Here is a 16715-nt window from a genome sequence, read left to right on the forward strand (position 1 = left end):
ACCAGTATCCTAGATTTCTGCTGAGGGTCCACTAGAGCAAGGGCAATAAAGGCTCTACTTGTCTTTTCTTTCTTCAGTTTAAACCTCAGGTTCCCAACCACTGGCTCTCCAACAATTGTCTCGCTCTCTCCCTCTCTCTCTCTCTCTGGGAAAACATATAAAGCTAACTTTAGTTTTTTCAACAGTAGTAAATAAAGAAAAAATATTAAGCATGTACCTTGTTTGTCCTACACTAACTGTACCTGGCTAACCAAAGAGAAGAGAAAACAAACTCTCTCTTTATAGAAAAATTCTAGCAAATACCACAATGATGCCGCAACCCCTAGTGAATCATGGATCTAGTCATTTTCCATCAACTGCTGCAATAATTTCAAAAACAGAATTATGTCTCTCTTGATGAAGACTACGCCCTTACCTAGGCTACAATCTTGTCAAAAAAGATGTTGGAGGAGGTTCCTGAAATGGATTAAGTCTCTGGATCCAATTCCCAGTTTACAGGAAATAGGGATTATGGAAGAACACATTAAACTATATTTCATGAAAGTAATCAACAAAATCCAGATTGTAGGAAAACTACAAAATGAATGGTCTGGGCAGCGCAGGGTGGCTCGCGCCTGTAATCCCAGCACTTTGAGAGGCCGAGGCAGGCGGATCACCTGAGGTCAGGAGTTCAAGACCAGCCTGACCAACATGGAGAAACCCCGTCTCTACTAAAAATACAAAATTAGCCAGGCGTGGTGGTGCATGCCTGTAATCACATCTACTTGGGAAGCTGAGGCAGGAGAATAACTTGAACCCTGTAGGCGGAGGCTGCAGTGGGCCGAGATGGCACCATTGCACTCCAGCCTGGGCAACAAGAGTAAACTCCTTCTCAAACAAACAAACAACAACAACAACAACAACAAAAACGAGGGAACAACAACAACAACAACAACAAAAACAAGGGAAGTAGTGGTGGGGAAAATAGCGGACAAGAAGGAGGGAAAGGAGAGGACTGAAAAGTCACAGCGAGCTGGAGCCGCTGGAGGACCTGAAGAAGAAGCAGAAAAACCTGTGAATACTAAGACTGTTTCTTCCAGTAATGAAAGGGAAAGTTCCAGTCATAGCACTGAGACACAGTCAGCTGAAGAAACTGCAGACTTCCCAACAAAGCCTACAAAGATCTCCAAGTGTGGATTTCCCATAGGTAGTCAGACAACAAAGAAAGCATCAGACATATTCAACAAACTTGGATCAAGTAAGCCTTAAACTGTTCCAACTCTTGCTCCAAAAACTTTCAGTGGCAGCAGCTTTTAATGAAGATGAAGACAGTGAACCAGAGGAAATGCCTCCAGAAGCAAAGATGAAGATGAAGAATACAGGAAGGGATACACCAACATCAGCTGGACCAAACTCCTTCAATAAAGGAAAGCATGGGTTTTCTGATAACCAGCAGCTATGGAAGCAAAATATAAAATCTCATCTTGGAAATGTCCATGACCCAGACAATTAAATGATGTTTTGAAACTGGGGTGTGGGGTGGTGTAAAGTTAAAAGGAACAGTTTCCTTTTTTAAAGAACGGTATAAGACTATCTTTGGAGCTGCTTTTTTTTTTCTTTTTCATTTTTTTTTTTAAAGATTGAGTGGTACACTAATAAATGAGAGTTTCAAATTAGAGGTAATTTATGTTTTATATCCAGATTTTAAGACATTTGCTAATTTTGTTGTTTCATGTGATTAGTTTCCAAAGGTTACAGATAATAAAGAAATCAGAAATGGTACCATTATGAGAATTGAATGTTTTTTTAAACACAACCATTAGCACATTAAGAGAGAAGCAGAAGGTATTGCCAGGCTGGGTGCAGTGGCTCGCTCCTGTAATCCCGGAAGCAAAGATAAAGATGAAGAATATTGGAAGGGATAAACCAACATCAGCTCCCACTTTGGGAGGATGAGGCAGGCAAAGTGAAACCCCGTCTCTACTAAAAATACAAAAAAATTAGCTGGGTGTGGTGGTGCGTGCCTGTAGTCCCAGCTACTTGGGGGGCGGAGGCAGGAGAATTACTTGAACTTGGGAGGCATAGGTTGCAGTGAGCCGAGATTGCGCCACTGCACTCCAGCCTGGCGACAGAGCAAGACTCTATCTCAAACAAACAAACAAACAGCAAAAAAAGTTATTATCAATTTAAAACTGCAAGCAGTTACTCTCTTAACTCCCTTATTACCTAAACTTGTCTAGCTCCTAGGAACAGTCTTACAGAGAGATGGAGTATTGTATTGGGAGGAAGATGCTACTGAACTGTTGACTGAAAGTAAATTTAGATAAAATTAAAATTCCTTATGGGCATTTGTTTTGTTTCAAGTCATCATAAACTAGGTATTGCATTGCTCTCAGCGGATACATATGTTTAGCTCTTAAAAGGATTTTTTTTTATGTAGACTGTTGAATATTTGAAATAGCCCACTTCACCTTAATGGGTCTTGTCTATCTTCATTACTCTTCAAAGAAAAACCATTTGCTACCAAAGTAAATCAGTATTTTGAATGTGCTTCTCTTGTTTTTTATTAGCTAGTTCCTGTAAGAATTTCCACCAGAACTTGAGGCAAATCATAAGGAAGCTGTTTCTTTTAAAATACAAACCATCACCAAAAATTTAAATGTATATATTGTTTATATATTTGGCTGTTTTTATTTTTTAAAAGGTATGAACACACAAAAAATTTTTAATTTTGTATGAAGGTGAAAAACAAGAAGATGCACTTTCTGTAACTTTGTCTAAGGATGTAAATTACTAACTTGTGAAACATAATTTGAATTGAACTTAGCTATCAGCTTTCTTACCAGAAAAATTATATGGTTTATTTTAAATGTATACATATTGACCAATGGCCTCTCAAAAATCACATTTTAGATACTAAAATAGAAGGAAAGAAAATGCATCTGTAAACATATTTTGGAATCTCACCACATATACTTTGTTAGATTCGTGTATTGTAGGGTGTTTGTTTTTGTATTTTTGTATTATATATGAACTTTTTTTTTAATGTGACAGTTAAACACACCTTTAAAAGCACAGTCACAGACAAAAGAAACATACAGTATAAAAATCTCCTTGAAAACTCCTACAGTATTATATTTGGAGGCAGCTTCACACTGTTTTATTGGTGGTAACTGCCCGCTGAGCTCTTTTAGACAGTAATAACTCCAGAGACGGAGCCTGTGTAAATTCCTAACACTTTGTTCATTAGCATTTAAGTTTAGAATAAGTCCCATGTAAAACAATAGAAATTTATGTAGAACTCTTAGTTCTTACATGATTTAATTATATCAGGATACATGAATTTTGCCTTACTTTAATGTAGGCAAACTATCCATTTTTATCCATTTTCTTGTTTGTTAAAATAACATACCTCTACTACATATTCTTTTCTTGACCCAAATGAAATATTAACCTAAGGTCAAGCTGGGAGAGAGAAATGACTGAGATGAATGTCTTTACTAGAATACCAATAAAGTTGTCAAACTAAAAAAAAAAATGATACTTTCTATTCTTCCTTTCTCTCTTTACTAAAATATCACTAATTTGTCAAACTCAAAAATAAGATTCATTCCTTCCTTTCCCTCCCTCCCTCTCTTCCTTCCTTCCTTCTTTTCTTTGTTCTCCTTTCTCTTTCTTTCTCTTTCCCTTTTTTGAGAGGGGGTTTCTTTCCTCAGCCTCCCAAGTAGCTGGAATTCCAGGTGCCCACCACCATGCCCGGATAATTTTTTTGTATTTTTAGTAGAGACGGGCTTTCACCATGTTGGCAGCCTGGTCTCGAGTTCCTGACCGCAGGTGACCTACCTGCCTCGACCTCCGAAAGTGCTGAGATCACGGGCATGAGCCACCACCGTACCTGGTCTGGTTTTTTCAATAGATAAATTTTAAAAGGGAGAGAGATGTCTTCGTATTGAATGTCAGGTGCTATGTTTGGGGCACCTGAAAATCATAAGATGCTTAAAAGAAAACAAACCATTAAAAGAAAAGCAAAACTGAACTGTAATATTTAGGGACACATACCTGAGTGATAAAACAATATAAAAAAGCAAGAAAGTGACTGCGTAAAAATCAGAATAGTGATAATTAATCTTAAGAGCAAGAGAAGGAGCTGTGTTTGGAAAATGGCAGTGCATCACACAATTTTCTTAAGCTCTTCTCATTCTCGATAATGGTATAGTATGATTAAATGTAGAATGTAGAGTCAAAATGTAGAAAGAAAAATAACATAACTCAAAATGGCGAGGTGCAGTGGTTCATGCCTATAATCCTAGCAATTTGGGAGGTTGAGGTAGGTGAGATTGCTTGAGCACAGGAGTTCGAAATCAGCCTGAGCAACATGGTGAGAACTCATCTCTATAAAACAAATGAAAAAATTATCTGGGCTTGGTAGTGCATGCCTGTGGTTCCAGCTAGTTGTAAGCAGAGATGGGAGGATCTCTTGAGCCCAAGAGTTGCGGCTGCAGTGTGTTAAGGTGACCCCACTGCACTCCAGGCTGGGTGATGAAGCAGGACCCTGTCTCAAAAAAAAAAAAAAATCTATTACTTTTAATTACATAAGAAACTTGATGAAATGCTTCCTTAAGCAAGGACCAGGTACAAGGTTTACAGATAGTGAAGTACAGCTCAAGCAAAGTGCTTTGTGAGCACATGCTCGAAATAACTGCTTGTGTAATTGCAAAATTGCTGAATTGAATTTTATGCTCAAAAGGAAAAATAACATTTGATGTCTCTAGAATATCATATATTGCCAGAGACTACCTATTCCTTGCAATTTCCTTTACTGTGCTCTATTTCACTATCCTAGTATATTTTAAACATTTTGCAAGCCACAACAAATTATTCCAATTACCTTTTAAATGTTGGTGCCCATCAGGATTTTGCTCTCTGATCTCTTTACTACTCAATTTGGCACTCCTTTGGTGGATTCAACTATTAATTCTAATGCTCTTTACTTGCAAAATCAGAACCTCCACTGAAGTCTTTTTTTAGTTTACAGCTCCAGGTGTCTATGGAGCATCTAAATCTGGATATCCCATGGGAACTTCAGACTCAAAATATCCAAGAGAGATCCATTAGTATTCCCATATCACTGAATCACATGCTGTAGTATTCACTTGATTCTATCACTAAAATGTCCATCAAATATGCCCAGTTTTATCCAGCCCTCCTATTACTGGCCTTCATTATCCTTCACCAAGACCAGGCAAATTACCTAATTTCTCTTGGCCAGCTTCTCTTGCCCTAACCAAAGTTGTCCTTCTAAAAGCAAAGCTCAAATTGTTTAACTGTCTTGATTCTATGCCTTGCATTAGTAAATCAAAGTATCTTTGTATGGGACATCAGTTTCCTTCTTTGTAAGGTGGGACAATATGTATTTCATGAGATTGTAGAAAGTTCTGTCATAAGAAAAGCAATAGTAGTATAATATAGCAATTAATAAATGCCCACTTCTTCTCACCATTATCTCACTGGGGAATAGTATAAAAACAACCATATATGATGCTAAAGGTTATATGTTGATTAAATCATTTAATTTTCATAATAGCTTCATGAGGTAAGTATCATTGTTATAATTCTGACTTTAGAGATGAAGCAAAGAGAAGCTGACTATCTTGTCTAAGATCACACATCAAGACAAAGGCAACACTGAATCTCAGATTTAGGTATGCCTGAATCCAGATTGTGATAACCAACAGAATATGCCAACACTAAAATACATTACATTCTCATGACAATGGAATTAACTTAATCACCTTTAAACTGTTGAATCAAGATTTTAAATAAAAGAAAATCTTCTATTTCATTGGTATATAGTGTACCTATAATACCAATGTGAATGTGATGATAAATGAAAAGTGCAATCAAAATATTTTAAAAATGCATATTTCCAATTAAACACAGTTTGACATAACTAAGGTGAGCTCAGCCAGCAATGTTTGTTTCCTCAACACTGCACAACTTAATACTGCGATGCATTTTTGCCACCTTGGAGTGCTGCAAAAACATCTGTGACATCTACATTTCTAAAACGATAAAAATTGGTTGTTTCTGAAACATATTTTTTAAGACTGTTCTTAAAACCATATAGTAATTTATACCTAAATATTTTCGTATTTTCATAGATAACATTTTTAAAGTATATGGGCTTTCAGCAATTTGCACTCTTCAGAGAAATGACATTTACATCTTCTTGGGTCTATTCAGGGACCAATCTTTTAAACCATTATCACTAGAAATAAAAGTCTGCTTTGTTCTTTATTAAAAAAAGAAAATATGGAGGAAGCCGATTAAAATTTATTACATAGGACAGTGTTTCCAAACATGCTTTAAAAACAAAAAACTCTTACTAAAAACAGTTAAGTGAACAGTGACATATACAACTGATAGAAGCCAAGATGGAAAATATGGAGCCCCATCAGCCTGATTTTTCATTATTCATGATGAGATAGGAGGTGGCCTGGACCAGACTGAAGACTGACAGAAACAAGGAAGAGGTGACGAAAACTTCTCTCCATAAGACATGCCCACCAGCATCATGACAATTTACCATTGCCATGGCTATACTCAGAAGTTGACATCCCTTTCCATGGCAATGGCTCAGAAGTTACCTCCTGTTTTCTAGAAATTTCTAAATAGTCTGCTCCTTATTTTGCATGTAATTAAAAGTGGTATAATCATGACTGCAGAACTGCTGCTCTTGACTCACTTCCCAGGGTACTCCTGCTCTAAAGGAGAAGTCACAGAGCTGTAATACCCCTGCCTCAGTAAAGCTGCTTTTTTCTACCACCAGCTCACTCTTGAATTCTTTCCTGAGCAAACCTTCTCAGGCTATACCCCAACACTGGGATTCACCTGCCCTGTAACAATTTCACCATAAAAGTCGACAAGGCTTCAGGATACAACCTAAAATGTCAATGAAACATCCAGAATCCTTACAGAAACAGGCCACACTAACATGAGGCCAACATCCCTATATAAAAATGATGCGATGGATCTTGTTTATATCATTAATGCTGCACGTCTTAAACATAGGGAGTTCACTTATAATCCCTCTGAATAAGAATAAAGTTCTCAAATTTTATATCTGAAATTTATAAAACACAATACTATTCCCTGATTCTTGTAATTTCACCTCTTTCCCAAATTGTCTCATATTGAATGAAGAATCATGATCGTTTATTAACTGATCCTATCAACAAGTTATTTACATGCTATCTGATTAGTGCAATACCACTGTGATACAGCCTAAAACACATGTGCTTCCTGAATCCCATAAACTTAAAATGTGAAATCACCAATGTGCACAGAGAAACCTGAAATGATAAAAACCCAACTTAAGTAAAGAATAGTATATATACACTTTGATACACTTTTTTATATGTATATAAAATCTCCAAGTACTTCCTAGAGACTCCCTCAAGACCTATGAAAAATGAGCCAAGCCTATTTTCAAACTTTTAGAATCTTTTTTTTAACACAGGCATCCTCAAAAGAAATATCACAAAATGTGAATGGCTTCTACACAAATGAAGCTAGGTTTTCCAAAATAATTCATCAAAGGTTTAGCAATATTTTGGAAAATGTGTTAAAATTATTTAACAGGAGATGCTGGTTGAATTTTACTAAACAAAGCTTCTGTTAGTCACTGTTTTCCTCCACTTCAGTTAGTACCCGCAATTAAATCATGTAATGGTTATTTTTCTTCTTTCTAAACTGATTTAACATCATTTCAAAGAAAAATGAAAATAATTCTATTTGCATTCCAGAATTGCATGTCTCTTGTTGCAATAATGTAGTATTTAATTTGAGGCAATAATATTGGGTAATAATATAATAATTAAATATATTTTTCTACAACATAGTGAACAACATTGCATCTATTGTTTGCATCCGTTACAGGAAACAAATGGTTACACTGTTTTAGTAACAAAATACATTTGTTGCCTCTGTTTCCAAATAATTAACACAAAGTTAATCCAACACTATAGCAGTGGTCATTGATCCCACTTTTAGACAATCAGAATCTGAACACTCTTCCCATCCGTATACGGTTTGGTGATAGGCAAAGCACTCACTCACTGCAGAAACTTAAGAACAGGTATTTCTTCTCTCTGCCCAGCTGAGCGCTAGAATTTGGCCAATTTAATTATTACCTCCTTGTCAAGGCTTTAAAATTAGAGGCAGGGAGTTAAGGACCTAGGTAGGACTGAAAAATTAATCACAATAGCAATGGCAAGTGTCTAGCAGTGACTGTACCTCATTATTCCTTCACTCACTCATTTAACACTTATTTACTGAACACTTACCACATGTTTTTCATTTATCCATTCAACAATTTTACTAAAAATATGTTATGTGCCTTTATGCCAGGCCCTCACATCAAGAGTCCAGTGCCAACAGATATATCTTAAGCAGACTATTCCAGTAATCCTTGCTATCTGTCACCTGAGGTCCTTGGCATTGCCAGAACTTGATTTCCAATCTTCTCATCAATTCTGCTAGCCAAAGTCCTTTATTCAATAAATTATTTCCTGTTTAACTGGCTATAGACTGTTTCTGGGCTTGAGATCATTAACCTAATCCATATACACCTATCAAGATTTACACCAGATACTTCATTTATGCACTCCGTCCATTTGATTAAAATTACATAGCACTTATGTCACTTGGCAGCTCACAAATATCCAGAACATATGATAATATTTGGTCCTCAGAATAAATTCTGGAAAGTGGTAATCATAGTACCTGTTCAGTACATCTGAAAGGCAATGCCCGAGGTCAGGGGCAAGATCCAGGCTGAGGTAGCAGTCTAGGACTCAGAACAGCCATTCCCTGGCCCTGTATGCTCCCCTCCATGGCCAGTTCTGCCCTCCTGTTCTTGGAGCTATCAATCACACATTCAGTATTTTTCTACATCTCTTCTATATTTACAAATCAAAATCATCATCTCATGCCATAACAATTTGCCTTTGATCTTTATATTTAATTTCTGCCTTCTCTACCCTGATAAAAAGTTTCATTTATTTTGAACCATTTTGTACATATCCACTTCAATATAATGGAAGAAAGGGACAGCACATGAAAATGTCATATCATTTGATTCCCCAGTACAAAAATCATTTAAATTTTGAGATGGGTTATTCTAATGATAATTTTGAAATTCTTGTTTCAAATTCTAATTTCAAAATTATTTTAGTACCAGAACTGTTTTAGAAATAAATCAGAGAAAAACTTAAACAGAACCTCCCCCCACCAATACACACACACACACACACACACACACACACACACACACACAAACACACACACACAGATACTATATAAAACTGGTAAAAAAAAATGTTACAATTAGTGAAGACTGAAAAGGGTGTGGAAAGCATTCAAGATTGGCCTCTTCATCCCTCCAACTTCCTTCCCCATCATGTTACATCCCAGGGAACAAAGGATTTAAAAGTGATACATGCACACATATGTTCATTGCAGCACTATTCACAATAGCAAAGACATGGAATTAACCCAAATGCTCATCAGTGATAGACTGGATAAAGAAAATGTGGTACACATACACCATGGAATACTATACAGCCATAAAAAGGAAAAAGATCATGTCCTTTGCAGGGGCATGGATGATGCTGGAAGCCATTATCTACAGCAAACTAACACAGTAACAGAAAACCAAAACACTGCATGTTCTTACTTGAAAGTGGGAGCTGAACAATAAGAACATATGGACACAGGGAGAGGAACAACATACACTGGGGCCTGCTGAGGGAGGGTGGGGGGTGCAGAGCATTAGGGAAAAGGGCTAATGCGTGCTGGGCTCAATGCCTAGGTGATGGATTAATAGGTGCAGCAAACCACCATGGAAAACGTTTATCTATGTAACAAATCTGCATATCCTGCACATGTACCCCTGCACTTAAAAAATAAAATAAGCGTAACTGGATTTCTTCAAAGAAGACGTAAACACCAGCCTCAGGACACATCAGATCAAGATGAGGACTCATAAATACCTAATGTAAACTGAGAGCATGGCCTGCTACCTTGGTAATGAACTTCTCCAAACTGCAGGTGCCTACACCTTGATGCCAGTCCTTGAGATTTAGTCTTATATCCAGGATGCCAGTCCTTGAGATTTATGTCTCATGGTACCAACTTCTAAGGTGCTAACCATGCAGATACTCAGGGAGTCAGTACGTGCATTTTGGTACATACCCCAAGAGACTGACTGTTTCAGGTCACACACCTCCTCTGCAAAAAAGGATCCTCTAACCGGACACACTGTTAGCAACAGACTCTATCACGCTTCCTTTATATACTTCCTAGCATTTGGCACCGTCTGGTATTACCTTTTGTATTAATTTTTTATATTAATTTGTTTTCTTATTTATTCATTGTCTCTCCCCATTAAAACATAAACTGTATGACACGGGGGGGTGGGTGGCAGAAAGGGAAGTCTGCCATGTTCATCACTGTAAACCGGGCTTTCAATAAATTTTTGTTGAAGTGGTTGTAATAATGCAACTGGCTCCTGGAATAGAGGGTTTACAATGCAGAATCACATCTGTAGACAGATAAGGCAACTTGCCTTAGACTGAAGTTCAAGCATATTAAAATTCTGCCTCATGAATTATATGAGGAATTCTAGGCAGAAAGTACTTTAGGAGATATGCAAGAAATGTATAAGAAGTTCTTGTCTCACACAGTTGACTCAATCATTGTCTCAAATAAATTTGTTAATATTTTTATATGCTATATGTGATACAGAGGTGATTTTAAAAGTATTAATCCAGCAGGGGATGTATAACTCAAAAATAAATTACAATTAAGTTTAATTAAGTGCAATAGACACTCTAAATCAAACGAGATCTAAATTGTAGATGGTAATAGCATAAAAATATTAATTTTCTCCAAAATAAATCTACAGAGTAAGTGAAGAATCAGTCAAATTCCAAAAGCACTTTTTACAAAACCCAATTTTAAAGTGTATGTGAAAGAATTAAACTCCAAGAAAGAAAATCTGTTTCTTAAAAAAGGACAGAGATAAAAAGATACAATGTTTTAAAAATAATACTAACATCTATATCATCAAATGCCAAAAAATTAATGAATTAAAATTAATAATTAACAGGTCAAATTTTTCAGACTGCAAGCCAAAATCTATTAGTGGATCAGGAAATCAACTTAATAGTTAACACCAGATTTGTTTATTAATGGATTGGAATAAAAGAAATTATCAGAATATAATAAGCCTATTAGGTGTGGGTGTTATTTGAGGAATGTTTTGTTTCACATGTGTGTGAACGGTGCATCAGGTTACAAAGTAAAAGGTACTTCTTACTTTGGAAAATACTTTAATAACTTTGTAAAACAAAGAAAGAGTAGAGAAACAGAACAGAGTATGAGAGCCGAAATATAATTACAGTGATATTTCAGAACTATCAGAAAAAGGAGAACTATTCTTTTAGAGAGTGTTGAGATGCCTGCTAACAGTACAAAACAATAACCACAAAATTAGTTCCTTATCACATACAAAACATAAAACTATATCACATATGGGTTAAAAAGCAAAAGGTGGAAAAGTATACAAATAATAGGAGAAAACATATAATAAAACTTCTTCACAATTAAAAAGCACCGCATACAAGTTTAAAGGCAAGTGGGAAAAAATATTTGCAACTTCTATAAAAAGTAAAAATTCAGTATCCAAAATTTATGCCTACCTCTTCAAAAAGTAAAATATAAGCCTAATATGTGGATCAGGGGAAGGGGCCAACTGTCATGATATTTTAAAGGGCAATATGGAGGTATATATTAAAATAAAGATGTGCGTAATTTCTAACTCAGAAATTCTACTTTGTGGTATTTATCATAGAGAAACATTCGCAATTATGCCCTGAGAGATAAACGTAGGGTGTCCCTTGCAACATGGTTTATAACAAAAAATACATAAGCCAACTATGGTCCACTATGGAAAAAAAATGTATAAGTAAGCTGGTATATTTATACTGTGCATACAAATGAAAAAGAAAAAACAAGCTAGATCCATATGCAATATGGCTACATCTCCAAAAACTAATGTTGAATGATAAAAATTAATTTTCAGAACAATATATATGGACTAATATCACTAACACTAAAGAATACAAACAATACTACATAGTTTTTATGGATGCACACATACACACACACACAGCATGGGAAACGAACACACTGAACAGAGTTTAGCATTGGAAAAGAGAGAACAGGGATAGAAATGGTGGGTAACTCAATGAGACTTGAACCTCATCAGTCAGGTTTTTTATTTCATCTCCTGGAGTTATATTTGGATATTTTTGAAACCTGTAATGCTGGTTGCCTGGCCAGGAGTTCAAACACGTCCATCTCCCTCCGCGCTGGAAAATTACATTATCAGAATATGCCCATCATCTAGCTCCACCTTGGAAATCCCCTCTGCACTCAGCACCTAACCCCACCCTTGGAAATCCCCTCTGCACTCAGCACTTAGCCCACTCACTGGAAATCCCACCTACCTACCAATAGCACCTCACCCCATCCACATCCTGTTTCTCCAAATCCAATCAAACGCCTTCACTCCCTATAAAACCCCACTCCTGAGAGGAGTCAGGCACGACTTCCCTGGCCCCTTTCCCCGGGACTACAGAACCTCGCCTGGGAGCTGAATAAATTGGCATCTAATTTTCTTGTGCTGGCCTCAGTTTCCTTGTGTTTAACTTGGCAATAAACCTACAGAGAATAAACTTTACCAGTGGTGCCGAAACCCGGGAGGGAGTTGTACGACCCCTCCTGGGGGAAACTGACTCCTTCACCCGAAGCCGGACCAGGGAACTGCTCCATCACAAGGTAAGACTTCTGATACCCACAACCTCTCCCGCTGCCTGCCTGATGGACTCCCTGTTCTATCGTGGCTGCATCAGGGACTCCTTCTTGTCTCGCCGTGGGCCCAGGGCCCCAGCCTCGTCTCGAGGACTTGAGCGTAGAGGAGACATCCATACTCTCTTATCTTCTCCCCATGACGGGATTCCGGGGGTCAGGAATTTGAGGGAGACGTCCCCATCTTCCTGAACCCTCTCCAGTGTTCAGTAGGGCAGTCCGGGACGCCTTCCAAACATCTCCGCAGCAGCGGCTGAGGTTCAGGTATTCAGAAGCGCTGTTTGTAAACCCAAGCCCTGCCTAACAGCAGGACCAAATCTCTAGCTTAAGGTACTAAAAAGTCTATCTCAAATTCTCAGATCAGCCCTTTTGGCATATAAGCTCTCGTTAATTAAGTAACTCCGTTTTCTTTCTTCCTCCTCTTCTACTGAAGGCCTCACTCTTCTTCACATTTTCTTTCTTGTTATAATCGTTACATTGTTACAGCCTGTAAGCTCTCTGGCTACCCCCTAGGGGGGTGGGGGGAAGGAGTACAGGAGTACTTCTGCCTGTGTTGGGTATAAGACCTTCCCATATTCGTTTCTAATCCCTAACTCCCCACTAGAGTGAACCATGGGCAATCAGAAGTCCCACCCAGACCCTAAATCGCCATTAGGATGCCTAGTCCAAAATTTACCCAAACTAGGTCTTTCCATTAAAAAGAAAAGGTTGCTTTTCCTCTCCACCGTGGCCTGGCCACAATATCCCCTAGACAACCTGTCTAAGTGGCCTCCAGAGGACACGCTCAACTTTAATGTCCTGACAGACCTAGACAACTTTTGCCAAAAGAATAGTAAATCGTCAGAGGTCCCCTATGTGCAGGCTTTCTGGTATCTTTGCTCCAAGCCCGCCCCCTGCTCTTCTTGTTCTTCCTCCCAGGTTCTGTTAGCCAAAACCCGCCTTTGCCTTCAGCCCTGCCCAGCTCCGTACTCTGTGAAGATCCGGATGACCTGTCCTGCCCCGCCCGCTTTACCAAACCCTCTCCTTATGTGAGGCCTCAACTCCCTCCTCCCGAAAACCCTAATATAACTTCCCCTGTCAGTGCTCGTACCTGCTCTCATGAACCCCACTCCTGTGCCCTTTGCCTGAGGTAGCCGGAGCAGAAGGCATTGTCCGAGTGCATGTTCCCTTCTCTCTCTCTCTCTCTGATCTGTCAGCCATTGAAAAACGCCTAGGGTCATTCTCTACCAATCCTACCGCTTATACCAAAGAATTTCATTACCTTACCCAGGTGTACGACCTAACCTGTCATGACACCTACGTGATCCTGTCTTCCACACTCTTACTCCTGATGAGTGTGACCGCATTCTTACAGCGGCCCAAGCTCATGCTGATCAGGTGCATCTCACAATCAAATGCCAGTAGGCGCAGTGGCGATCCCCGGGGCCGACCCTAATTGGGACTATCAAACCGGTCAAGATGGCCACCACTACCAAGATGAAATGTTACAGTGCCTCCTAGCAGGCATGCAAAACGCAGCTCAAAAGGTAGTTAATTATGACAAGTTAAGGGAAATAACTCAGGGTCCTGATGAAAACCCAGCTGCCTTCCTAGACCGATTAACTAATGCTATGATCCTCCATACCAGGCTAGATCCAGCCTCCTTAGCAGGGGCTACAGTCCTAGCCACCCACTTCATCTCCCAGTCAGCAGCTGATATAAGGAGGAAACTTAAAAGAGCTGAGGAGGGCCCCCAAACTCCCATATGGGACCTGGTGAACATGGCATTTAAAGTTTTCAATGGCCGAGAGGAACAGGCTGAGGCCACCTGCCAGGCCTGTTTACAGCAAAAGGTAGGCCTCCAAACCCGAGCTCTTGTAGCAGCCCTGAGGCCAGCGGCCCACTGAACATCTGGTGAAGGGGGTCCATCGAAACCCTCCCAAAATTTGTCAAAGGCCCCGCCTGGGCCCTGTTTCAGATGTGGCCAGGAAGGACACTGGGCATAGCAGTGCCCCTGTCCTCAACCACCTCCTGGGCCCTGCCCAAGCTGCAAACAAACTGGACATTGGAAGGTTGACTGCCCATCCCGGGCTGCAGGCTCACCCCCGACACCTCTATGTGGAGGGCAGGCCAGTCCGCAGGAAGCAGTCCCTTCCCTTGAACTTCTCGGCCTTCTGGACGACTGATGCAGCCCAGACTCAAGGACCCCCATCACCCTCGCTGAGCCCAGGGTAACGCGGGTAGCGGGTAAGTCCATTTCTTTTTTAATGGATACGGGGGCTACCTATTCTGTACTGCCTTCCTACTCAGGACCTAGCATACCTTCCCAGGTTTCGGTCATGGGGATTGATGGAAAGCCGTCCTCTCCTAACCAAACTCGTCCCTTAGCCTGTGTCCTTGAGGGACACCCCTTCTCCCACTCCTTTCTAGTCATACTCTCATGCCCAGTCCCCCTTTTAGGACGAGACATTCTCCAGACTGTAGGGGGCCACCATCCAATTCACCGGCCCCCCACATTCAAGCTCATCCTCTGCCCACCTCCTACTGCTACTTCTAACTGGTATCACGCCTTGCCTTAACCCCTCGCCTAAATCCCCTATCCCTCCTAATGAAGTTAATCCCTCAGTATGGGATACCTCCAAGCCTGTGGTGGCCAGACATCACACACCAGTTAAAATACTCCTGAAGAACTCGACCAGCTTTCCCTCACATCCTCAGTTTCCCATCTCAAAACCCACCGCCAGGGCTTAAAGCCTATCATCACCCCACTTCTGGCCCAGGGACTCCTTATCCCCACCAGTTCCCCTTGTAATACTCCTATCTTACCGGTCCGAAAGCCGACCGGCAACTACCACCTAGTTCAGGACCTGTGCCTCATCAACGAGGCGGTGGTACCCATCCACCCAGTGGTCCCCAACGCATACACTCTATTATCCAACATTCCCTCCACTACCTTTCATTTTATGGTTCTTGACCTTAAAGACACCTTCTTTACTATTCCCCTTCACCCAGAGTCTTACTTCCTTTTTGCCTTCACCTGGACCGATCCTGACACCAACCTGTCACAGCAGCTCACCTGGACAGTCCTGCCCCAGGGATTTAGGGACAGCCCCCACATTTTCGGACAAGCCTTAGCAGCTGACCTTAACTCCTGCTCCCTCCAACCTAGTCTCCTTCTCCAGTATGTGGATGATCTGTTACTTTGTAGCCCCTCCCTCTCTCTGTCTCAACAACATACCGCCACTCTCCTTAACTTTCTTGGATCCAAGGGGTACCGGATATCTCCCTCTAAAGCACAGTTATCAGTCACCTCCATAGTCTACTTAGGCATTCGCCTCACCCCCAAAACTAAAAGCCTAACAACCGACCGCCAGCAGGCACTTCTTTCATTGTAGCCCCCGGAGACTGCAGACCAGATTCTCTCCTTCTTAGGATTTGTAGGATACTTCCGTCACTGGGTACCTAACTCTGCCGCTCTAGCTAAACCTCTGTATGTGGCAGCTAAGGACATACCCATGGGACCCCTCTCTCATCCTGGAGTTGTAAAACAAGCTTTCAGAACGCTACAAACTGCTCTGTCCATGGCACCTCCACTTCATCTGCCAGACCTTAACCATCCCTTCCACTTGTTTACTGACAAGAAACAAGGGATTGCAATTGGAGTCCTAACTCAACCCCTAGGTCCCATGTATTGTCCTGTAGCATATTTATCAAAACAACTTGATCCCACAGTCAGGGGATGGCAGCCTTGCCTGCAGACCCCAGGGGTGGCAAGAGAACTTACCAAGGAATCCCTAAAACTTACCTTAGGCCAGCCTATCTCT

The 16715-nt window shown here is 40.1% G+C and overlaps 2 protein-coding genes across 2 annotated transcripts in view; one reads left to right on the plus strand and one right to left on the minus strand.

The window, feature by feature from the left end:
• EMB (embigin) overlaps positions 1-16715 on the minus strand; it is a 55899-nt gene that overhangs the window by 18192 nt on the left and 20992 nt on the right.
• Positions 826-3506, plus strand: LOC108307746 (PEST proteolytic signal-containing nuclear protein-like). The gene is given in 2 exon segments (XM_037740185.1): positions 826-1274; positions 1276-3506. Coding segments are annotated over 2 exon segments (666 nt in total). The 3' UTR covers positions 1493-3506.

Source organism: Cebus imitator, unplaced genomic scaffold (assembly GCF_001604975.1).
Source record: "Cebus imitator isolate Cc_AM_T3 unplaced genomic scaffold, Cebus_imitator-1.0 Scaffold80, whole genome shotgun sequence".
NCBI classification, from domain to species: Eukaryota; Metazoa; Chordata; class Mammalia; order Primates; family Cebidae; genus Cebus; species Cebus imitator.